The sequence below is a fragment of the Macaca fascicularis genome, chromosome 12, assembly GCF_037993035.2.
Source record: "Macaca fascicularis isolate 582-1 chromosome 12, T2T-MFA8v1.1".
NCBI classification, from domain to species: domain Eukaryota; kingdom Metazoa; phylum Chordata; class Mammalia; order Primates; family Cercopithecidae; genus Macaca; species Macaca fascicularis.
In genome coordinates, this window is record NC_088386.1 from 137,205,278 (window position 1) to 137,230,533 (window position 25,256).

The following is a 25,256-nucleotide window of genomic DNA, read 5'->3' on the forward strand; positions in this document are numbered from 1 at the left end:
GAACAATCTGCTCTTTCAAATGAAGATTTTATAACATCTAAACACAGATCAAGGATTTTGGATGAAAATTTGGCATTCAAATGGAAGGAAATGTCCCGCCGTTGTAAATACACATCAGACTTTGAAGAGAAATAATCTCAAATATCAATGGATTTTCCTTTTTTTTTTTTTTAAATTAGATATGCTGAAATGACAATGTATTAGACATATTGGGGTAAAATATCAAAATTAATTTCACCTGTTCCCTTTTAATAAGTACTAGAGAATCCTAAAAATTGTACACATGGCTTGTAGTCTATTCTACTGTACAGTGCTGCTCTTAATCCCAGCCAGTGGCCTCGAGAACTCTGAGGCCGGGGTCCAGCCTTCGTGCTCAAGGCAGTTAGCTTAACCACTGCTCTGGGATGCTTCACAGCCCAGATTTTAGTTCACTGCAATTAGGAAAAGCAGTTGTGAAAAGAACCGCATTAATTACCAACGGTCAAATTCGCTGGTTTTCCAGAAAGCTGTCCACATTCTAAATCTCACTGTGTCTGATTCATTTCCTCATGCCTGGCCAGCTGCTCCCGCACACACGGCAATGCAAAAACAGTGCACCAGCTGGTGGTCCTCCCTGCCCTACAATCACAGGGCCAAAAGGTACTTCTAGAAAGGGCATGGGATTTGGTGAAGGCTTTAGAGGGAGCAATGCCTTAGACACTGCCAGGAAGAGCACATAAAAGGGCTGTCACCTTTGATTTGTTGCGGAACCAGCCCACTTCGGTGTTCAGCAAAACTCTCTTGGGTCAAAACTGCAACGGAACTCATGGTTGGTCTCACACCTACACACAATCCGGGAAAACCACTAAAGCAAAGAAGAATAAATCAGAAGTCAAAGTATAGCCCTCAATTATCTATGAGATTGTTAACTTAAGAGTTTTAGCAAACGTTTTATTCTCTTTTTTACCAGCAAACTATACCTTTTTATTTTCCTCACAACCTCTGATGTAAGCTGATATCCAAACTCTCACCAAGTGATAAAAAGGGGGGAAAAATCCAAGTAAAGGAGGTCCTAGAACAGAGGTGGCCAATCTTTTGTCTTCCCTGGGCCACAATGCAAGAATTATCTTGGGTCACACATAAAATTAACTAATGATAGTTAATAAACTAAAAAAAAAAAAAAAAAAAAACTCACGTTTTAAGAAAGTTGAAGAAATATAGCTGGTTAACTGTTCCCTCAAAAGTTGCCTGTAATGGAGGAGCTCATTCTCCACTTAAGGGCAGTCTGCACCCATTTCTCCACCCCAGGAGCCACAGAGACACAGTCTGCACCACCCCTAACCGCAGGGGTGGGGGGACCATGGAACCTGCCACCTGCCTGGCCCAGGCTCCAGGCACAGGTCAACGGCAGGATCACTCTCCTAACAGCGACCCTGGTTACTCTGTTGGTTTGCTCGCTGCACCTCTTCATGCTTACAAAACGCATCATGACAGTTGCTACAAGAAGTCAGCCAGTCTCTCTCTGTGAGGTGCATCCAGGCCCCAAACTAAACCACCCCCAAATCTCGACTTAACCAGGTGGTTGTCAGTGGTAGCTGCATGACAGGAAAAAGCAGCCTCAGTGCTTTGTAGCAACAGTAACAGACCCACAAACTGGGCTAAATGCCCTTGATCCACACTGACTGGTTATTCTCCTCCATTCTGTTTCCCAGGTGTGGGGCAGCACTCGCACAGCACTCACGCAGCAGAGGGAACCTGGCCCAAGGGCACACAGTTTCTCAGATTAACACAGCCACATTGCTCAGCAGGATACGGGCTCTGAAAGCCACAGCTCCCTTATTTGAAAACTGGGGTATATTCAGCATTCTGAGGTAGGAGTGTTAGCTTCCTCTCCGTCCCTCTCCCCAATGTCAGGTGAGCTCCCAACTACTACAGTGAGTAAGAACCCATTTTCTTTACACAACTACGCATCACTTACTGGCACAACAAGGCCAAGTAATAAGGAGCGAATTTTGCATAATTTTTATAACATAATTAAGACCTCTCCCCAAGTTCAAGAAAAGGCCTGCAATCCTAAAGAGAAGACCCCAATTCAGATAATACTGAATAAACATAATTCACATTTAAGAAATAAAAGATTAAAAACAGATGGAAGCCAGATGACACATCTAAGGGGCACATGTCTATAGATGGTTCCTGCTGGGAGGTGAAGCTATGGAGACATCTCTGACGAACCATGAGAAACTTGAAGGTGCAATATAAAGAAAGAAGGTACACACAGGACTAAGAAAATACGCATCCCTGTGCTCCCAGGTCCCACACACAGCCCAGGGGCAGGAAGTCTTCAGACAGGGTCACACTTACCAGCAAAACGGTCGGTAGCCAGAAAGTCCGTCCTGAGGCCGCCTCCGTCAGCCTGCCAGCTTTTGCTGGTATGGGATAGGAAGTGGGAGAGAAGAGAGAGGAAACCACAGAAAAGTTACTTATCTACATTTTACAACCCAGATCTTTTTACCTCCCAATCAGAAAAGGTCAAGATATTACTTATGTTTTGGTTACACCAATATTCAGGCAAGTTTCTCAGAAGAAAAAAAACCATTAGCTTGAAACAAAACATATTACAATAAAACCTGAACCAGCTCCACCTTGCAGAGGACAACTATTCCAGGGACCTGAGGGAGTGATCCTCTAAGTGCCAAACTTCTAAACTTAACCATTTGGAAGTAAAATCCTCACAAAACCATTGGTGTTCTCCTGCATGGTTGCATCACCTTTCCTGTACCCAACACAACCCCTAGACGGCTGAACCAGAAGGGTTGTTGTGCTGGGCTCTGACCTATAACACAATGCGGACCTCAGGGGCTCTGCAGCGCTTATGGTGACCAAGAGCTACTGTCTTCAAGAATTCTCTGTATATTTTGCAGTTACTTTGTTCTTCTTGCTGTTATCCTGTAAAAGTCCTTCAGTCCTTTCTAATCCACTGGGGATTTAGAAACCAGGTCATAAAATCGCAGGATTGAAAGGAACCTTCAAAGGCTGTCTGGGGAGGACCAAGAACTCTGTGAAGTAGGAGGGTGAGTCACCTCGCCTTAGGGGACTCTGGAGAGGGGAGGCTGGCGACCACATGTGCTCCTCAACCACGAAAAGGTGGAACTGCTGACAGGAGTGAGGCATGTGTCTAAAATGGGAAAAGCAATGACAGTAACAGGAACGCCCCACTCAACTGGTGAATACTACTAACACCCTGAAAACAATCCTGCCCATGAGACACATGGGTCCAGAGTGGAGAAGGCGGTTCATGGCAACGGGGGTGCATCCAGTAGACTGGATTAAAAGGGTCTCGCCCTTCCAGCAGAGGATGTGGACTGGTGGTATTTCCGGATTCTAATCTTGGTCATGAGTTTTTTAAAAACTCTAAATACAGGGCTTGAGTCACACAGGGAACCTGTCACAAACCAGAGACACTATGGGGCCCCAGATGCACCAGACACACAGATGTACCCCAAGACTGAAGGGGAAAGGTAGGACAAACTGATCAAGAGTATTCCATTTAAAAGCATCACCAAAAAATTCTAGTTTGCAAGTTTTAAAGATTAAAGTAAGAAAATGTCTCCAAAGTGTCACAGTAGCACATTCACAACTTGGCAAGCGCTCCTTGAGATTCCAAGTGTCTGGCCAGTCTGGGAGCAAAATGGGGCAGGGCACTCTAGGCTAAGGTGCCCCAACAGGTATCCAATGACACTTGCCTCTGGTCTCCTGCATCCACCCTCCGCCCTCCCACTCTTGCTTGCTGACTATCCACCTGGCATGGTCTCTCACTCAAGGTTGTCCCGGGCTCCAATGTCACTTCTTAAATCCAGACACCCACCCCCTTATCAAGCCAGGTTCTGGGCAAGTCTCCAGTGCCCAGTGACAGCCACATTACAAGTCTGCAAAATGCAGTTCCGTCCATGTCAGCTCACACCGACTCTCCAGCACAGAGCTGTGATGAGCCGATCCCCACTGTGTACCTAGTGTCAGTCTCTTTGGAGACCACTCACACACCCTTCAGAAGCCAAGTCCAGCCAGACCCGATACTGAAAGGAGTCTCAACATAAGGCAACCTACTCCTGTGTCTGAGGGAGACCCTGGAGCAAAGCCTCTCATGTCCTCAGGCGAGCAGAGACTCTCAGGCAGCCCGGTAGGGCAGACGGCAGACCTCCAGAAAGCTCCAGACTGGTTTGACGGGCGATACCGGGTACCTAGCCTCCAGATTCCAAATGGCAGTTTGTCAGAGCTCCTAACGAATGGTTCACAACTAGAGACACATTTAACATTTAGGGTTCTGGTATCATCTAAACAACTCAAAAACTTGTTTTTGAAAAATGCGTTCTAAGCAAGCATTTGATGACTCACATGTAAATGCAGACCCTGTCCCCACCTGAAATTCTGGGTGAGATTTTCTTAAAAGTCTGTCTCATTCTCCTTCTGTGCTCCCAATGCAGTGAGATGCAGCCCAAGGGTCCACCTGCCTCGGGTTCAACAAAGCAGCACCTAAGAAGCTGCCCCTACAGCTCCATGTCCACCCCGCACTGCTATGTCCTGCTAGCGGCTCTGCCTTCACCGACAACACCCATGAGCGTTTAATCCTGTGCCATGTGGATCTTCCAGCAACCCCAAGACAGCCGCAGGCTGAGTGTGCTCTCCACCCAGCAACTCCACTTGCTATCTGAAGGCCTAGTTACCAAAGAACAGAGGCTAAATATCTGGTATCTCAGATTCTCATTGGATCTAACAATACTGCTCAAATCAGGATTGAAAGTTTCGAACCTCAGGTATTACTCTAATCCAATTTCTTAATACCACCAGAGAAAGGAAATTCGTGGCCTTCTCAGGGCCCGGATCACCCCTGCATGGCTGTAAACGTTCCACCTCGTTATGACAAAATCTACAACTTCTTTCCCCTTTCTGGCCATGGAGAACAAGTCCACTCTCCTCCAAGGCTCCTTCTGGTAGGTGAGCCCTGTCTCCTGTCTCCTTCAGTCCCTCCCACATGGCCCCAGTCCCTTTGTGATTCTGCCTCTCTCCACTACTTTTCCCTTAGGAAGCTCGGATCAATCACTGTCCAGGTCCACCAAATGCAAACTTCAAACTATCCTGAACCTGGACTTAATTTTGTTTCCCAGAGTGTAAAGGTTCACAGCAAAAAAGGTCACATCTCAGAATTTAACTTTCAGCAAACAGAACTAGAACTAAATGAAGAAGGGCAGGAAGCAAGACCCCTTTCCGCCCTAATACGTGTAGAGCAAAACGTGGAGTCATGACAGAGCTGTGTGTTACGTGGGAAACCTGGTGCTTACAAGTTTAGCACAAGTTTAACAGGTTTCTGACAGCAACAGAAAAGGCTTCACATGAAGGGTTCTACTTTTTTGCTTTTAAACGAGGAAGTAATTTAGTTGATTCCCTTGTGATAAGTTTTGCCAACTACATAGTCAATGGGCAACAGTCTTCAAAAATAATTATCAGTAATACTCCAGGAAGAATTTCATTTCAGCCTCAGTTAATGAGACCCGCAAATGCTTTAAAGCACCAGACAGGACCGGGTATGGAGGGCATCAAAAAACCTCCGGCTAAAATCCAGACTTCTCTTCCAAAAGTAAAGTTGCTCAAGACCACAAACCAAAGTTCAGAATGGGAAAATAAAATCCTGATCCACGCAAAGATCACAAGATCGAAATCTAGGAGAGGCCACAGGCGACTGGCGAGCAGAAGGCAGGCTCCGCACTTCTCACCAAGTTCTGGACGTCGGCACCCATCCTGCATGGAGGAACTTTCGCAGATGCCACCTCAGCACGGCCCTCCCACAGGCCACGAGGGCCCGCGGGCGGGGACAGGCTTAAAGGGACAGCAACCCCCTCGGCCTCCCAGCCTTTCATCCAAATTCGGTATTTTTCCGTAATGTATTTTTCATCCACGACCCTGGGGCATGTCCAAGTTGCACTCCAGGCCCAAGGAGAGCAGCTTTCTCCACCCCCGAACACGGAGACGGGCGCGGGCCCCGCGCGGCAGGTGAAGGTGCTGTGGGGACCCCGCCGCCCGGCCTGCGCCCAGACCCCCGCCCCGCCGCCACCTGGGGGGAAGGACCCCGCTGGCCTCCCAGGGCCCGCCACCCCGGCTGCACACGGAGCCTCCGCCGGCCGGAGCAGCCCGAGCTGGGGGAGGGGGCGCCCCCGCGGGGAGGGGGGAGGGGAGGGCCGGCCCCGCCAACGTCAGCGACCTGGGCGCAGGTCGGCCGCCCCTCCCCCGCTGTGCGGCCCCGGCCCCGGGGGCGCCCCACCGAAGCCCAGGGAGGAGGCGGGGGAGCCCAGCTTGCGGCCAAGAACGGCCCAGCGGCGCCACGGGACTTGGGAAAGTTTGTGCGCGCTCCTCCGCGCCACGGCCACGCGCAGAGGAGACTCAGAGCCGGCCCCGGGCCCGGCCCGGAACCGCCACGCGCGGTAAGCAGGACACTCGCGGCGGGGGCCTCAGCCTGGGGCTCGGGTGGGGGCCGCGGCACCCGGGCCCCTCCCCCTCCGCGGCCTCCACGTCGGCGGCCCCCTGAGCCCGCCCACCCCGCCGGCCCGGTCCTCCCCAGCCCCGTGCCGCGCGCTCACTCGTGGGCCCCCGCCCGCCGGTCCTGCCGCTCGCTTGCTCGCCCGCCGCGCGGGAGAAGCCGGGACGCTCCGAGGCGCGGCGCCCGGGCCCCGGCTGCTATATAGGGCGGCGGCCCAATCCCGCCTGGACACGTCAGCGCCCCGCCCGCCCCGCCGCCGGGGTCCCCGCCGCCCCGGGCCGCCCAGCACCCGGGAGGCCCACCCAACTCCAGGCGTGGTTCCGCATCCTTTTTTCGGGTGGGGAAGGTGGTGCCGAGGAGTTGGGAAATTAATCACCTCCAGAAAGCAGAGGGAGCGCGCCCCGCAAGAACTCGAGCGGAAACAACCGAAGACCAGAAAGGGAGCAGGAAGGACGGCTGCTCTGGAAGCAGATGTCACCAGTACCGCCCACCTCCCCAAAATCACAGAAGGAAAACCTCAAAGGATGCCCACCACCATCGTAAACGGATGCCCCCCCCCCCCCAGCACGAGGTCCTACAGCGCAGTGAAGCTCCCAGACGGCTCCGGACTTTCATTCCCTCATTCCCACGTGTCTGTTCCTTATGTCCCTCACTTTTATAAACTATCTCCACCCGATTCCTTGCCAATCAACTTAATCTCCCCCCAAAATATAAAACCCCCTTCCTTTAAAGCGTGCATTATTTATGGCTCCATCTCTACATAGGTGCATACACGCAAAAGAACTGGTGTGTGGCCTCTGAGCCCACGGTGGACACGGAGGACTGGGCGGAACGGAATCCCTACTCTCAGGGGGTCTCCACCCTCCGGGAAGGACTTGTCACTTCTGCATCCATTGTGTTTACTAAGTGATAACTGCCACTGTTTCTTTTAAAAGGTTTAAGGGGAGTGGAGCAATCTGTAGAGATGTCCGTCTGAACCTCTGGAGCAAAGTCGCAGGTGAGCAGAATGCTGCACAGGGCACAGGATCAGCTACAGGTATCTGGGGACAAGACCGTCCCACACAGGGCAAGAGGCAGCGGCACACCCAGCCTTACCCAGGGAATGGGGTCAGGTCAACACAGCCTGCAGCCGGGCCATGGGTGCTATTGAGAATGGTGGGAGCTGGGTGGGGGCTGTCAGCAGCAGAAGGCAAGATCAGACGTGTTGTTTTCGTGGAACACTGACACTAAGTGGAGAGTGGCAGGGGAGGGGAGGGGAGGCCTACTATAGTTCAGTCTAAAGATGACAATGGCTTGTATATGTTGGGCATAATGGATGAAATACATGGCCAGATTTGGTATATATTCGGAAAGTAGCACCAAGAAATTCCTTATTAACCAGATGAGGGGTGTGAAAGAAGTTAAGAAAGGCATAGGTTCTTGGCCTGAGCGACTGGGAAGAGCTGCCCTCACGTAGATGGGGAAAATTCAAGGAAGACTGGATGGATAAGGGGGTGTGATGCCCTGACTGGGCAGGTGGGGATGTCCAGCAGGCAACTGTATGTGCAAGGTCAGGGGAGAAGCCCAGGAGCCAGCAGAAACACCAGTGCACTTCATGACACCACCAAGGGAAGGGAGCAGAATCACAGAAGGCAGAGAACATCTGCGGCTTGAGGCAGAGAAGGAGCCAAGGATATCATTAGCAAAGCCGTCCTCTAAGTCAGCAGCATGGAATTGGGCAGGTGGGCCTCCCTGGATGTGGAAATAGGCATTCCCTCTGTGTCATTGCTGTGGTTTGTTGGTAACCTTTCCGTGGGGATTAACCAATCAGCAACTAGTGCAAATGTGTTTTTTGCTGCTGTTTTGTTTTTGAGGGCTCAGCACTGCAGAGGGAGATGGAGAGAGTAAGGGGTAGGGATTCAGTCCACTGTCAAGGAACTTCCAATAAAGCTAGGAAGTCAGCACAGGCACAGTACCTAGTACACAGGACACCGTAAAGAGTTAGTTTTTAAAACATTGTTAGCAGAAGATACTATAAAATCAAATGTTAACTTTGTGCTAATAACCGTCCAGAATGCTTCCCTGATGCTCACAACCAGCATTTCCTCCCAGCAGGCTTAGCACATTGAAACTAATAAATTGTTCGTAGAAGCAAATTTTAGAAATTCCAAGGCTAGCAATATTCAGACCAAATGAAGTGTGAACATCTGTCTGTGACATCTGAGTTTTCATCCCTCAAAGGGAATTAGTTTGGGTCTGCTCAAGGTAGGAGGTGAGAAGAGACACCCTCCTATTCCATAAAATCATGATCCCCAAAAGGGCTACACCCTCAGCAGAAGATAGGTAGATCAAAAAAAGAAGAAGAAAAGCCCACTAGTGTCAAGGGGACTATAGGATGCTTTCTCTGACTATCCTGAGCTGGCAGGTAGAAGCATCTCTTGAGCTATAGGGACAATGGACTAGTACTCTACAACCAACCCCATTTGTCCAGGAACCCCTAGCCCAAACTGAGATATTAAAACAGAAAGCAATCCCCCTCAGGAAAGAATAAACCTCACACCAGGCTAAAAAGGATACCCACAGATCAACCCAAATGGTAGAGAGGCTAAAAGCCCAAAGCTCAGAAGGATGGATGGATTAGAAGTAGGATTAGACTCAAGAACTTCAGGAGACAGAACTATAAGATTGAGACTATAAAAAAGCATGAGAGACATAAAGGGGGCATTTTAGAAAAAAATCAAGAGATGGAACGAATGAAAGAGCTAAGAACCATGGAATGAAAAACTCTAACATATAACTGCAGTTCCAAAAAAGAAAAAAAGAAAAAAAAATCCAAAGAACAGAGAAGAAACATTTTTTAAAATAGTTGAGAAAATTCTAAGATTTAATGATACAACATTCTTCCCTCATCCCAAAAAAGACAGAGAAGCTGTCTGGCAGGATAATTTAAACTGATCCAAATCAAAACACACTACAGTGTAACCTCAGAGCACCACAGACACGAGCAGACCTTAAAAGCAACTAGAGAGAAAAGACAGGTTACTTATAAAGAATACTGTGAGACCAAGGGCAGACCGCTTAATACATACCAGAGGATAATGGCTATATAAAAATTATGATGAAAAAAATAACTGTCAATTTGGAATTATTTAAGAATTCTTTTTCATTTAAGAATGAGAATAAAATAGACATATTCAAAGATAAAGCAATTACTACCAATAGATCCGGGCTGACAGACCTACTGAAGGACATATTTCAGCAAGAAAATGAAAGCCAAAGAGACCAGAAAGAAGGAATACTGATAAACCAGCAACCTAGACAAAGTGAAACAAGCATTGACCCTATACTGACATCAACAATAAAATTTGTAGGGAATTAAATTATAGATAGGTACATAAGCAGGATATGCAAGTACAAAATAAAATAAAAGAATTAAAATGCTTAGGCAGCAATAATATATAAGGTGGAAGGGGGATATGAAGTTGCAAGGTTTCAAGATTCTTACTATTTGGGGGAGAAGCTAGCCCTTGTTGAGAATGAATGTAAAAATTTAAAGACAATCTAGGAAAAAAAGAGAGTTTTTAACGTTCAAACTAAACTCTTATTCAAATGGAAGTTATTGGCAATGTTCTAGATCTTGGATTAGGTGGTAGGTTCAGCGGTATTATGATGATGTACATTATTACTGGTGACATTATACTGTATTAATAATTATTAAAAGAGAGAAAACCAGAAAAAAGAATAGGAGGCAAGAGAAGTAAAAGAAACAATGAAAAAGCAAGGTAAAGAACAAAAGTGATGAGAGGAATGAATTCAAACCCATCAGTAATCTAAGCAAGTGTTAACAGACTAAACTGACCAACTCTAAGAGCAGCTACAAGCCATTCAACAGTCCTAAACCATACAGACATACAGGCTGAAATAAAGAGATGGAAGAAGTACTCCAAGCAAATACTAACCATATGAAAGTTGGTTATGTTATTTTCATATAACACAGACTGTAGCATAAAAGTCATTATTAAGAATAGAGAAGGTCAATAATTTAAAAATTCAGTAACTGATTACATGTATCTAATAACATAGCTGCAAAACATATAAAGTAAAAACTAAAGGTTACTAGGAGAAATTGATATATCCAAGGTTAAAGGGTGAGACTGACCCAACTCTCTTGGTAACACAGGGATTACCAAGTGCTGGGATTACAGGCGTGAGCCACCTCGCCCAGCCTTGTTGTGATTTTTATATTTGTTTCTTTGGAGATTGGGGAAGGTTGGTTATTGAAACTATATTTCTAACTCAGTTTGGGTAACTTATTTTTCTAGAATTTGCCCATTTCATCTGTTCATCTGTGCAAACAACACAATTAATCTACTTTATTGAACATATGATTAAAAGTGACACTTTTTAAAAAAACCATAAAACCTGGCCAGGAGCTAAAAAAAAATTAAACAAATAGTAAAGATTTAAATCATAATAAAATTCTCAGACCACCACTCAATTAGAACTCAACTTAAAAATTTAAAGAGTATGTAAGTTTTAAAACTTGCTTCTAAGTAACTCATGGAACAAGGAAGAAATCTGAAAACATTTAAAACTAAGCCATTAAGCAATTACACATCCCACCTTGTGGAATGAAACAAGAGTGTTGCTGAAAGTCCTGTAACTTTAAGCCATCCTATCAGCGAGGAGGAAAAAATAAAATAAGCTAATCATCCACTACTGAAACTAGAAAAAAACACCAGAATAAACAAAAGAAAGGTAGAAGGAAATAAAGATAGGAAATTAATGAACTAAAAGACATATATCACAAAGGATAAACAAAACCTACATCCAAGTTTTTTAAAAGACAAGTTCAATCTCTGGCAAAAATGATTCCTGAAAAAAGAAGAGTATAAATAGACAATATTAAGATAAAAGGGGGTCAAAAACTACAGCTAAAATGGAGACTTGGAAAAATCCATGTAAGAATTCTATTGAGAAGAGTAGTGTCAAAAACTCGAAAACAGATGAAATGGGCAAATTCTAGAAAAATAAGTTACCCAAACTGAGTTAGAAATATAGTTTCAATAACCAACCTTCCCCAATCTCCAAAGAAACAAATATAAAAATCACAACAAGGCTGGGCGAGGTGGCTCACGCCTGTAATCCCAGCACTTTGCAAAGGAGGCAGAGGCAGGCAGGTCACCTGAGGTTGGGAGTTCGAGACCAGCCTGACCAACGTGATGAAACCCCATCTTTACTAAAAATGCAAAATTAGTCAGGCGTGGTGGTGGGCGCCTGTAATCCCAGCTACTCAGGAGGCCGAGGCAGGAGAATCGCTTGAACCTGGGAGGTGGAGGTTGCGGTGAGCCGAGATCGCGCCATTGCACTCCAGTCTGGGAAACAAGAGGGAAACTCCATCTCAAAACAACAACAACAACAACAAAAATACACAAAAAGGCGGGCCTCCAAATGCTTTTGTAAGGAAGCTTTGAGAGATTACCTCCCACACAAAGCTAGGGGGCTTGGACTTATCACAGACAAAGGAGTGGTTGAATCTCACCTAGGTACTTAAAAGCCAAAGCCTGAACCAATCTTGCAAACTGATCCAGAAATAGAAAAACAAATATATCACGATAAAGTTTAATCCAGTAATGTGGGGTGGTACAATATTAGAAAAACAGATTAAAGTAACTTGCCACATTAACAGCATGAGGGGCAAAGATAATGTGATCATTTCAAAAGATTCAAATGGGCTGGACATGGTGGCTTGTGCCTGTAATCCCAGCACTTTGCGAGGCCGAGGCAGGCAGATACCTGAGGTTAAGAGTTCGAGACCAGCCTGGCCAACATGGCGAAATCCCGTCTCTACCAAACATACAAACATTAGCCAGGCGTGGTGGCACATGCCTGTATTCCCAGCTACTTGGGAGGCTGAGGCAGGAGGATCACTTGAACCCAGGAGGTGGAGGTTGCAGTGAAACAAGATAATGCCACTGCACTCCAGCCTGGGCAACAGAGCAAGACTCCATCTCAAAAAAAAAAAAAAAAAAGAAAAAAAAAAAAGATTCAAATGAAGAACCTCAACTAATTAACCCATTCCTAATAGCAACTAGGAATATAAGCCAGGGCAGTATGGGAAGAAAAAGAAAGTTATCAGAATTGAAAATGAACCCAAACTGCCAGTATTCACAGACAACATAACTGTGCTGGTAGAAAATCCAGGAGAATGTATGCACACACTATTAGAACTAATTAAAAAGTTCAGTAAGGGACGGGCGCGGTGGCTTAAGCCTGTAATCCCAGCACTTTGGGAGGCCGAGACGGGCGGATCACGAGGTCAGGAGATCAAGACCATCCTGGCTGACACGGTGAAACCCCGTCTCTACTAAAAAATACAAAAAACTAGCCGGGCGAGGTGGCGGGCGCCTGTAGTGCCAGCTACTTGGGAGGCTGAGGCAGGAGAATGGCGTAAACCCGGGAGGCGGAGCTTGCAGTGAGCTGAGATCCGGCCACTGCACTCCAGCCTGGGCCACAGAGCGAGACTCCGTCTCAAAAAAATAATAAAAAAAAAGTTCAGTAAGTTTTCTGGAAATAAAACCAATACACACAATCACACAATCATGTTTCCAAAACATCGGCAACAAACTATTAAAGATAAATCTAAGCTGGGTGTGGTGACGCATGCCTGCAGTCCCAGCTACCTGGGGGGCTGAGGCACAAGAATCGCTTGAACCCAGGAGGCAGATGCTGCCACTGCACTCCAGCCTGAGCGACAGAGTGAGACTCTGTCCCCACTCCGCCCCTCTAAAAAAATTTTTACAATCTAATAAGAAAAAAATGTGATTTATAGAGCTTACAAAAACCTTTGTCAAAATACAGAAATGACCTTAATAAATGGAGACAGGCCATGGTCATCTAAAGAAAGACTTAATCATGGATAGTAATTCTCCCCTAATTAGACTAGAAATTCAATGCAAATGTAACTTAAATCCCAAAAGGTATGTGTGTGTATGGAATTTTACAACCAGATTTTATACAATTTTTAATTACACCAAATTTCTATACGCAAGTTTTATAATGTTGCACTGCAAACACTGAATTGTATAAAATAATTATTTAGGATATTTACATATACAATCATATTTACACTAAATTTATACAAAAGATCAAGGACCAAGAACAGCCAATACAACTCTGAAGAAAACAACGTGGAGGAGGGCTTGCTCTCTCCAGTGTCAGGTTGTGCAGCAACAGTAATTCAGACTGTGGTGCTGGTGCCGGGGACAGACACAGAGAACAAGGGAGCAGCAGAGAGGGCCCAACACGGCTAGCACAGACACAGACATCACCTGCCTCAGATGTGGTCGCGTGGATCAGCACGGAGATGGATGACGCAATCAATGGCTCTGGGAAAACTGGTTATCTACAGTAGGAGAGAAAAACTAGGTCCTTATTTCACACCATTTGCAAGGCCCATTAAGGCTTAAGATGCAACTACTCCACGAGCGAACAATTCCACTTCTGGAGACGTACTTCAGGAAAAAGCTCTCCCACCTGGGCAAAAGGAAACATGTACAAAAATGCTCATCTCACTGCACTGCTAGTAATAGTCAACCAATTGTTAAGAACCTAATTGTCAATGGATAAACATGGATAAATGGAGGTATACAATGTGTGCAGCCTATTTCTCTCTTTGCTTTAACTGATCACCTGACAGGAACCCACTGAAGTGGAGCCATGCTGAAGGGGTCAGGAGGAGCAGCGGACCAGGGGTCATCTCCAAGGCTGTGGAAGCAGAGATGTGGAGGATGGGCGCCCACCACCTGCTCAGCAGCAGAGCAGTCTTATAGGAAGTTACTAGCATCACGGGATGGGAGCTAAGTTTAGCACAATTTGCACTCACTCCCATACTGAGTGTGGTGGTCAAAGTCAGGTCAAAGAAATGTTTCCATCCCATCTGATACCTGAAATTTTAAAATTATACGTGGCTCATATTACATTTTTATTAGCACAAACTAGTTTTATGATTAAGCTTATTTATACTCAGTTTAACTTGACTTGTAGCATATCCTAATAAGGAAGAACTTTTCTTTGGCTCACATGTATTTACTACTGATATATTACAGTATATATTATTACATTAAACTCCCAGCCCTAAAATAAAGTCTCATGAAAGTTCAGATGAGACAGAAACGAAGAGCTGCAGTCCAGGGTTTCCTGTAAATTTGCCTTGTTCTTTCTCCACTAACTAATTCTGTCAGTTTCACTACTTCTCAGGAAGTAACAGAAAAGGTAACTCAGTATATTCTCCAATGACACTGTTCTCTGGCTTATTTCTTTGATTCATGTGTTTCTTCTAGGTAAGGTGAAAATACATAACTTGTGTTTTATCCGAGTTATTATAGGCACCTATAACGAGAACAAATTGTATGAAGAACACCAAACTTGTTGCCAGGATACCTGCTTTCAGAATCCTGCTCAGATATAATTTGGGTCACCTTGGCTAGTTGTTTAAGCTGTCAACTTTTACAATTCACATTTGTAAGTTTTTGGGGCCTTTACTGCAAGTTATTAAAAAGATCAAGGAAAATGGTATGTAAAAGAACCTGCCCTTTAGTAGGTGTCTCACTGTTTGGGAATGTTCCACTAAACTCACCACCTTCCACTAAATTAGCACATTTAGTGGAGTATGCCACTACGTTAATTTTACAAATACAGAAACAATCAGCACATATTTCTACAGCTGAGTAAAGAATATTTACTTAGAGCCTAATTAAAGAACATGTGTCAGATAAATACAATTTATTTTCTTTTTTTTTTTTCTTTTTGAGACAGTCTCTCTCTCTGTCGCCCAGGCTGGAGTGCAGTGGCGCGATCTCGGCTCACCGCAAGCTCCGCCTCCCGGGTTCACGCCATTCTCCTCCCTCAGCCTCCCGAGTAGCTGGGACTACAGGTGCCTGCCACGGCGCCCGGCTAAGTTTTTGTATTTTTAGTAGAGATGGGGTTTCACCGTGGTCTCGATCTCCTGACCTCGTGATCCGCCCACCTCGGCCTCCCAAAGTGCTGGGATTACAGGCGTAAGCCACCGCACCCAGCCAATACAATCTATTTTCTTAAGAAGATGGGGGGCCGGGCACGGTGGCTCATACCTGTAATCCCAGCACTTTGGGAGGCCGAGGTGGGCGGAGAGTTCGAGACTGACCAGCCTGACCAACATGGAGAAACCCCGTCTCTACTAAAATACAAAATTAGCCAGGTGTGGTGGCACATGCCTGTAATCCCAGCTACTCGGGAGGCGGAGGTTGCAGTGCGCCCAGATCATGCCATTGCCCTCCAGCCTGGGCAACAAGAGCGAAACTCTCTCTCTCTAAACAAACAAAAAAAGAAGATAGGGGCTAGGCACAGTGGCTCACACCTATAATTCCAGCACTTTGGGAGGCCAAGGCGGGTGGATCAGTTGAGGTCAGGAGTTGAGACCAGCCTGGCCAACATGGTGAAACCCCATCTCTACTGAAAATACAGAAGTTAGCTGGGTGTGGTGGCATATGCCTGAAATCCCATCTACTCAGGAGACTAAGGCAGGAGAATCACCTGAACCTGGGAGGCAGAGGTTGCAGTGAGCAGAGATTACGCCACTGCACTCTAGCCTAGCAACAGAGCAAGACTCTGTCTCAAAGAAAACAACAACAAAAAAACAAAAACAAAGAATGGGGCAGGGCGTGGTGGCACAGGCCTGTAATCCCAGTGCTTTGGGAGGCCAAGGTGGACAGACTGCTTGAGCCCAAGGGTTTGAGACCAGCCTGGGCCACATGGAAAAACCCTATCTCTACCAAAAAAAATTAGGCCGGACGCGGTGGCTCACGCCTGTAATTCCAGGACTTTGGGAGGCCAACGTGGGTGGATCCTCTGAGGTCAGGAGTTCGAGACCAGCCTGACCAACGTGATGACACCCCGTCTCTACTAACATTACAAAATTAGCTGGGCGTGGTGGCACACGCCTGTAATCCCAGCTACTTGGGAGGCTGAGGCAGGAGAATCCCTTGAACCCAGGAGGCGGAGGTTGCAGTGAGCCAAAATTGCACCTTTGCACTCCAGCCTGTGCAACAAGAGTGAAACTCCGCTTCAAAAATAAATAAATAAATAAATAAATAAATAAATAAATAAATAAGCCAGGCATGGTGGCACATGCCTGTAATCCCAGCTACTCAGGAGGCTGAAGTGGAAGAATTGCTTGGGCCTGGGAGGTGGGGGTTGCAATGAATTGAGATCGCGATACTGCACTCCAGCCTGGTTGACCAAGTCAGACCCTGTCTCAAAAAAATAAAAATAAAAAAGAAGACAGGACAAATGTTAGGTCCAAAATAATAAATTAATGGATTTTCACAGAAATAGACCACTCTTTTGAGCTGTGCTGGCCAACACGGACTGGCCACATGTCACTACAGTCTTCACACACGGCTAGTTTAAAACGATATGTGCTGTGAGTCTAAAATATACATCAGATTTTGAGAATTTAGTACAAAAAATACAATGTAAAACATTTTATTATTAGTTTTAGGATGGATTACATGTAAAATGATATAATCTTACAGTGGGTGAAACAAAATTATTAAAATTAACCTCACTTGTTTATTTTTATATTTTAAGACAGATATTGGAAAATTTTAAATTATATATGGCTCATATTTTTACTGAACAGCAGTGCTAGAGTGTCTGTAATTTCAAACCAAAGCTAAACTATAAACTGACAAGAGAGCTTTTCTCATTAGTAAACTTTATATAACAATCTTAAGGAAAAAAAATATTTTGTTACAAGTCTTTTGTGTTTAATGAATAAATTTACATTAGGGGAAAAAGTACAAAATGCATCTTCTTCTCAATCATGAAAGCATCTCCTTGACCACAAACACAAACGTGGCACACGTGGCTCAAACATTTCTGGGGAAAAGAGGAAGACGTTACGTTTACAGTATTTCCTCAAGGACTCTAATAACCCATTTAAAAAAAAATGGGCCAAAGATACAAGCAGGCCTTTCATGGAAATGCAGGAAACATGTATTCAATTTGTATTTTAAAATGCAAGCGAAAAGTACAATAAGATTCTACATTTCACCTCAGTTTGGCAAAAATAAAATCTGAAGACTCAAAAAAAGGTGTGGGAAAACAGGTGCGGCTGGAGGAATAATTGGTGTGATCTCTTTGGAGAGCGTACATATTTGATTATGTACTGAGATTTAAAATATCAATATTCTTTGATCTAACACTTCCTACTTCTAAGAATTTCTCACACATGTGCCCAAAGATAGAGGCACACTTCAGCTTACAGTGCTTCCCTTACTTGGGTTTTTTAGATACTCTGTTTCTCGTAAGTTGAAGGTTTTGGCAACTGTGCAGGTCTTTCCATGCCACTTTTCCAACGGCACATTTTGGTAATTCTAGCAATATTTCACACTTTTTCACTGTCATTGTATCTGTTATGCTGATCTGCAATCCTTGATGTTACTACTGTAATTGTTTTGGGGTGCCATGAACCACGCTCATACACAGCAGAGAACTTAATCAATCAGTGTGGTGTGTGCTCTGACTGCTCCCACTGGCCATTCGCGTCTCTCTCCCTCTCCTCGCGACTCCCAATCCCTAGACACAATATTGAAGGGAAACCAATTAATAACCCAACAATTGCTTCCAAGTGTCCAAGTGAAAGGAAGAGTCGCACATCTCTCATATTAAATCAAAAGCTAGAAATGATTAAGAAGGCATGTTAAAAGCTGAGACACGCCAAAAGCTAGGCCTCTTGCAGCAAACAGTCAAGATGTGAATGCAAAGAAAAACGGCTGAAGGAAAAGTGCTATTCCAGTGAACACACAAATGGTAAGAAAGCGAAACAGTCTTACTGCTGATATGGAGAATGTTTGAGTGGTCTGGCTAGATTAAACTAGCCTCAACATTCCCTTAAACCAAAGCCTAATCCAGAGCAAGGCCCTAACTCTCTTTATTCCATGAAGGCTGAGAGAGGTGAGCAAGCTGCAGGAAAACATGTCTCAAGCTGGCAGAGGTTGGTTCTTGAAGCTGAAGGAAAGAACCATCTCTCTAACATAAAAGTGCGAGGTGAAGCAGCAAGTGCTTGTGTGGAAGCTGCTTGAGTTATCAAGATTGAGCTAAGGTCGCTGATGAAAGTAGCTGCACTGAACAGATTTTCAGTGTAAATGAGACAGCCTTACAGTGCACGAAGATGCCATCTAAGGACTTTGATAGCTAGATGGCTTCTTTTTTTTTCTTTTTGAGACGGAGTCTCGCTCTGTCCCCCAGGCTGGAGTGCGGTGGCGCCATCTCGACTCACTGCAAGCTCCGCCTCCTGGATTCAAGTGATTCTCCTGCCTCAGCCTCCCGAGCAGTTGGGACTACAGGTGCCCACCACCACACCCAGCTAATTTTTTATATTTTTAGTAGAGACGGGTTTCCCCATGTTAGCCAGGATGGTCTCGATCTCCTGACCTCGTGATCCGCCCACCTCGGCCTCCCAGAGTGCTGGGATTACAGACGTGAGCCGCCGCGCCTGGCCAATAGTTAGACGGCTTCTAAGAGAAGCCTTCAAAGATTCAAAAGGCAGCTGACTCTCTCGTGAGGGGCTAGTGCAGCCAGTGACTTTATGTTAAAGCCAATGCTCATTTACCATTCTGAAATTCCTAGGGGTCTGAAGAATTACGCTAAATATACTCTGCCTGTGCTGTATAAATGAAACAAATCCTGGATGACGGCACTTCTGTTTACAGAACGATTTACTGAATAATTTAAGCTCACCGTTAAGATCTACTGCCCAGAAAAAAAAAAAAAAAAAGATTCCTTTCAAAACATTACTGCTGATTGGCAAAGCATCTGGTCACCCAAGACCTCTGATGGAGATGTACAAGGAGATGAATGCTTTTTCATGCCTGCTAACAGCCATTCTGCAGCCCATGGATCAAGAAGTAATTTCAACTTTCAAGTCTTATTATTTAAGAAATACATTGTATAAGGCTATAGCTGCCATAGATAGTTATTCCTCTGATGGATTTGGGCAAAGTCCATTGAAAACCTCCTGTAAAGGATTCACCATTCCAGACGCCATGACTTTGCGGGATTCGAGTCTTCAGTGGAGAAAGCAACTGCAAATGTGGTAGAAACAGCAAGAGAACTAGAATTAGAAGTGGAGCCTGAAGATGGGACTGAATTGCTGCAATCTCATGATAAAACGTGAACAGATGAGGAGTTGCTTCTTATGGATGAGCAGAGAAAGTGGTTTCCTAAGATAGAATCTACTCAGGAAGTAGAGGCTGAATGAAGATGTTGTGAACATTGTTGAAATGACAACAAAGGATTTAGAATATTACATAAACTCAGTTGATAAAGCAGTGGCAGTGTTTGAGAGGACTGATTCCAATTCTGAAAGTAGTTTTATTGTGGGAAAATGCAATCAAACAACATCACATGCTACAGAGAAATCTTTTGTGGAAGAGTCAATGCAGTAAACTTCATTGTTGTCTTATTTTACGAAATTGCCAGTCACCCCAACATGTAGCAACCTCCGCTCTGATCAGTCAGCAGCCATCAACATCAAGGCGAGACCTTCCAGCGCAAAGAGATTAAGACTTGCTGAAGGCTCAATGATCATAAGCATTTTTTAACCAGTATTTTTTTTAATTATTTTCTGAGATGGAGTCTTACTCTATTGCCCAGGCTGGAATGCAGTGGCACAATCTCGATCTTTGCTCACTGCAACCTTCGCCTCCCGGGTTCAAGTGATTCTCCCGCCTCAGCCTCCCAAGTAGCTGGGATTACAGGTGTGCTCCACCACACCCAGCTAATTTTCGTATTTTTAGTAGAGACGGGGTTTCACCATGTTGGCCAGGATGGTCTTGAACTCCTGACCTCAGGTGATCCACGCACCTTAGCCTTCCAACGTGCTGGGATTACAGGCCTGAGTCACTGCGCCCGGCCTTAACCGTTACTTTAAATTAAGGTATATACAGTTTTTCTAAACGTGTTACAGCTTTTATACGCACTGGGAAATGTAAAACTCATGTGACCTGCTTTATTGGGATGTTAGGCTTTCTTGTGGTGGTATCACAAACCTGCAGTGTCTCTGCAGTGTGCCTGATGTGTACTGTAGCATTTCTGTAGAATCAAAAGATTAAACATTCGCATTGGTTCAGTCTGGGACTGGGTAAACAAATGGTGGTAGAACACAAAGCACTATCACTGACCTCCATAAATGACCTGATGGATGACCAAATCTCCACCCCCACAGTAAAATAGTAATTGATGCCATGAGCAGGGTGCCTTCTAGTGTGCCCTGAACACCGATCCCCACCAGTGATGATGTATGCTTAGTAAGACTTAGTTTCACCTGCTCTCAAACCTGTTTATGCCAGTTTCACTAGTTAATGTAACTATATTTAGAAATAATTCAAAATAATGAAAGAGTGAAAGGTATCTATGAATATTAAATTTATCACACTGAAACTTCAAGAAAAACAAGTTGCCTTAAAAAAATTATGGCTGGACACGGTGGCTCACGCCTATAATCCCACCACTTTGGGAGGCCAAGGCAGAGGGATCACTTGAGGCCAGAAGTTTGAGACCAGCCTGGGCAACAAAGTGAGACCTCATTTCTTAAAAAATAAATAAATAAATAAAAACAATTAGCCTGTGCCTGTAATCCTAGTTACTCAGGAGACTGAGGCAGAAGGATCATGTGAACCCAGTTTGAAGCTGCAGGGAGTTACGATCCTGCCACAGCACTCCAGCCTGGGAAAAAGAGCAAGACCTGTTGGTTTAAAAGAAAAAGTCAATTGGGGGAAAACCTTTAAAATCTCAGAGAATCCTACATTGATTATGAGTTTCTTAAATTTTTGTTCTACTTAAAACAAATGAATGCTGAAAATTCTAGATGACATATTATCAATTTCATTTACATAAGAAGAGAGTACGTGGCCAGGCATGGTGGCTCATGCCTGTAATCCCAGCACTTTGGAAGGCTGAGGTGGGCAGATTGCTTGAGCCCAGGAGTTCAAGACCAACCTAGGCAACGCGGTCTGAAAGGAAAATAAATCTTGGGGCCCCCAAATCACTAAGCTAAAGGAAAAGTCAAGCTGGGAACTGCTTAGGGCCAACCTGCCTCCCATTCTCTTCACAGTCTCCCCTCTGCTCACTGAGATCAGTGCATATCTGACTGCCTCCTTTGGAGAGGCTCATCAGAAACTCCAAAGAATGCAACCATTTGTCTCTTACCTACCTATGACCTGGAAGCCCCCTCCCCACTTGGAGTCTTCCTGCCCTTGCTTCGAGTTGCCCCGCCTTTCCAGACCGAACCAATGTTCATCCTGCATATGCTGACTGATGTCTCATGTCTCCCTACGATGTATAAAGCCAAACCGTGCTCTCACCACCTTGGGCGCACGTCATCAGGACCTCCTGAGCCTGGGTCACGGGTACGCGTCCTCAACCTTGGCAAAATAAGCTTTCTAAATTAACTGAGACTTGTCAGATTTCCTGGGTTCACAATGGCGAAACTCTGACTCTACCAAATAAATAAGTAAATAAATAAAAATAAAAATTAGCCAGGCATGGTAGTATGCACCTGTAGTCCCAGTTACTCAGTGTGGATGCTGAGATGGGAGGATCACTTGAGCCCCAGAGGTTGAGGCTGCAGTGAGGCATGATGGCACCACTGCACTCCAGCCTGGACAACACAGCAAGACCCTGTTTCCAAAAAAAAAAAAAAAAAGGAAAATACGTAGAATCCAACCAGCCCCATTTCAAACCGGAGGTCTTAGCTCTACATCAAATGATTGGTGATTAAATAAACCTCTGTGCCTCAAAACAGGTCAGTTAAGAGGGCTTTAACCATGTACCCAGTGTCAGTGAACAGTAAGAGGCAGTTTTTTGTTGTTGTTTTTTTTTTTTTTTTTTGAAATGGAGTCTCAACTCTATCGGCCAGGCTGGAGTACAGTGGCACGATCTCGGCTCATTGAAACCTCTGCCTCCTGGGTTCAAGTGATTCTCTTGACTCAGCCTCCTGAGTAGCTGGGATTACAGGCACGTGCCACCACTCCCGGCTAATTTTTGTATTTTCAGTAGAAACAGGGTTTCACCATGTTGGCCAGGCTGGTCTCAAACTCCTGACACCGTGATCTGCCTGCCTCTGTCTCCCAAAGTGCTGGAATTACAGGAGTGAGCCGCTGTGCCCAGTCTACATTTTTTTTTTTTTTTTTTTGAGACAGGGTCTTACTCTGTTGCCCAGATGGGAGTGCAGTGGCATAATCTCGGCTCACTGCAACCTCTGCCTCCCAGGTTCAAGCACTTCTCCCACCTCAGTCTCCCGAGTGGCTGGACTATGGGTGTGTGCCACTACACCTGGCTAATTTTTGTACTTTTTTTTTTGTAGAGACAGGTTTTTACCACGTTGGCCAGGTTGGTGTTGAACTCCTGGCCTCGGTGATCTGCCTGCCTTGGCCTCCCAAAGTGCTAGGATAACAGGCGTGAGCCACTGTACCTTGCCTGCAGCTATGTATTACATTGATATGTAACCAGTCGTGTTAAAGAGATATACATGTTTGGGCCAGGCGCGGTGGCTCAAGCCTGTAATCCCAGCACTTTGGGAGGCCGAGACGGAAGGATCACGGGGTCAGGAGATCAAGACTATCCTGGCTAACACGGTGAAACCCCGTCTCCACTAAAAAATACAAAAAACTACCCGGGCGAGGTGGCGGGCACCTGTAGTCCCAGTAATTCTGGAGGCTGAGGCAGGAGAATGGCGTAAACCCCGGAGGCGGAGCTTGCAGTGAGCTGAGATCCGGCCACTGTGCTCCAGCCTGGGCGACAGAGCGAGACTCCGTCTCAAAAAAAAAAAAAAAAAGAGAGACACATGTTTGTATGTGCATAAGACCTCTCTAGAAGGAAACTCAAGTCATTGAGAACAGCAAAAGGACAGGAAGTCCAGAGCCCAATCCTGAACAAGCATCAACATGAACAGCTGGGTAAAGGACAATTCTGCTGTGAAGCTGCAGACTGTGAAGACAGGAGGGAAGAACACAAATTCGTATTCATACACCACATACCCCCAAAGTGTGTTTTAATAGGAAACTACGGACCGACATATGCTAAGTGTTTGTAAGAGTTATCAGCCGAAGGGGAAAGCTCTGTATTGTATGAGGCTCTTTACTTTTCCACAAAGATACCTCCACCTGCAGAGGGAAAAAAAAAGACGCTTAAGGATCACCAGGTACTACACATCAGTGAAAAACAGAGTCATAAAATTTATTTTCTCTGCTGTGTTATTCTTATTACAATTGCCATGTTATCTGCAAGAAGTCTGAATTAATTGTTTTTGTTAATTTCCTTGTGAGGGAGTGGTGATGACTTCACATGAACCTATTCAAGCCCTTGGAAACTGAGAAAACGATACCTAAGAGCTGTCTTTACCATGTGGAGAGCAGTTAAAGGGGGGCTGAGTTCTGTCCAGTTGCCTGCACAACCAAGAACAACTAAGAACAATTCTGAAGACACATTTCATCTCATCATGAAGAAAAGGATCACTAAGAGTGAGCATGCTTTCCTGAATTAGCACCTAGGAAAAAATGGGCAGAGCTTATTCCCACTGCGAAGTGTACTCTCCACTGGGTGATCATGTAACTTACAAGACTCCTTAGGGTCTCCTCCATCTTAAGTTTCTTTGACTCACTAAAGAAGCAAACCACTGCTTCTAGGTGGAAATGCATCCGTATGACCCATGGGTTTACTGATGTCTGTAACTGCCACAGTAACACTAGTCTGCCACCCTGAGCCGCTGAAAGGTGTTTCATGGCAGCTCCTGCACACACATACTGGATGGGAACAGAATGGCTGTAGGAAGGGCCATTCCCCCTTAGTCCTGCAATTTAAAAATCCCTTCCATCTCCTCACTATAAATCTCATTAAATTACAAGAAACAAAATAATCTGAAGTTTGACCTAGGGCAACAATTTATACTTGATGATTTTTTCCTTCCTACAATTTACACAGAAAAGTTCTATGAGCTAGAATTAGCTTAGCTCATGTTTATAAAGAACTCTGTTACGGATACAAAGCTAGCTAATGCCATGGGTGGAAATACTTAAGAATCTGAAAGATTAATCTTGGGCTCAGTCCTGTCCAAATAGAAACAATACTTTTCTACAAACAAGAAAACAAACATCAGGAAAACCCAAGTCTTCAGATTTTCTCCTCTCGAGGTGGAGAGCACGTGGCACTCCAATGTGTGATGTGCTTGCTGACACTGCTTGGCACATCACCCTCTTCACTTGGCCTGCTTCCTCGTTTGTCTCAGGAGAAGGTGGGACTGTATCATGTCTCCAAGTACTCTCTTCCTATCAGTCTACTCTTCAGATTAAGCCTCACTTTTGGATTTAAAGAATCCCTGGAAACTCTTACTTATATAACTGTCTCCGCAAAGAGCTAATTCAACATTAAACTGCACGAACACAAGCACAACATCCCCACCAAAGCACAGGTATGTTCCTCTATGTCAAGTTAGACAACTGAGATACCAGCCTCAGATCAGAACACGACCATAGAAGAGAAAAACTGACATACACCCGGGGAGCAGGAACTTCGATGTCTCATCTATAAAGAGAGAAAACTGGGCAGAACAAGAAAACACTATTCCCTACTATTAGAAAACAAGCATCACACCAGGAAGATAGAACAGGAAGCCAGGATGGCAGAAGGAAGATCAGTAAGGAGGGGAGGAAGTAGGATCAGAATG

At 45.2% G+C, this 25,256-nt stretch overlaps 2 protein-coding genes across 4 annotated transcripts in view; one reads left to right on the forward strand and one right to left on the reverse strand.

The window, feature by feature from the left end:
* Positions 1-25,256, reverse strand: part of HDLBP (high density lipoprotein binding protein) — an 86,994-nt gene that overhangs the window by 36,165 nt on the left and 25,573 nt on the right. For 2 of the 3 annotated variants that reach the window (XM_005574868.4, XM_015433111.3), the window contains exons 2-3: positions 2,344-2,408; positions 732-844 (exon numbers count right to left, since the gene is read on the reverse strand). In XM_005574868.4, coding sequence (XP_005574925.1) covers positions 732-807 — 76 coding nt within the window. In that variant the 5' untranslated portion in view covers positions 808-844; positions 2,344-2,408. Of the gene's footprint in view, positions 1-731; positions 845-2,343; positions 2,409-6,611; positions 6,686-25,256 lie in introns of those variants that run through there. The other variant, XM_005574869.4, reaches the window with a different exon arrangement.
* On the forward strand, positions 5,885-7,423 carry LOC141408253 (uncharacterized). The gene is made up of 2 exons (XM_074010774.1): positions 5,885-6,455; positions 6,858-7,423. The coding sequence occupies exons 1-2, from the start codon at positions 5,917-5,919 to the stop codon at positions 7,273-7,275; spliced, it is 957 nt and encodes a 318-aa protein (XP_073866875.1). The 5' UTR covers positions 5,885-5,916; the 3' UTR covers positions 7,276-7,423.

Coding starts and splice junctions, on each gene's coding strand:
- LOC141408253 (XM_074010774.1), top strand. CDS start 5,917: ATGTATTTTTCATCCACGACCCTGGGGCATGTCCAAGTTGCACTCCAG. Junction 6,456..6,857: donor GCCCGGAACCGCCACGCGCG/GTAAGCAGGACA, acceptor CGGGTGGGGAAG/GTGGTGCCGAGGAGTTGGGA.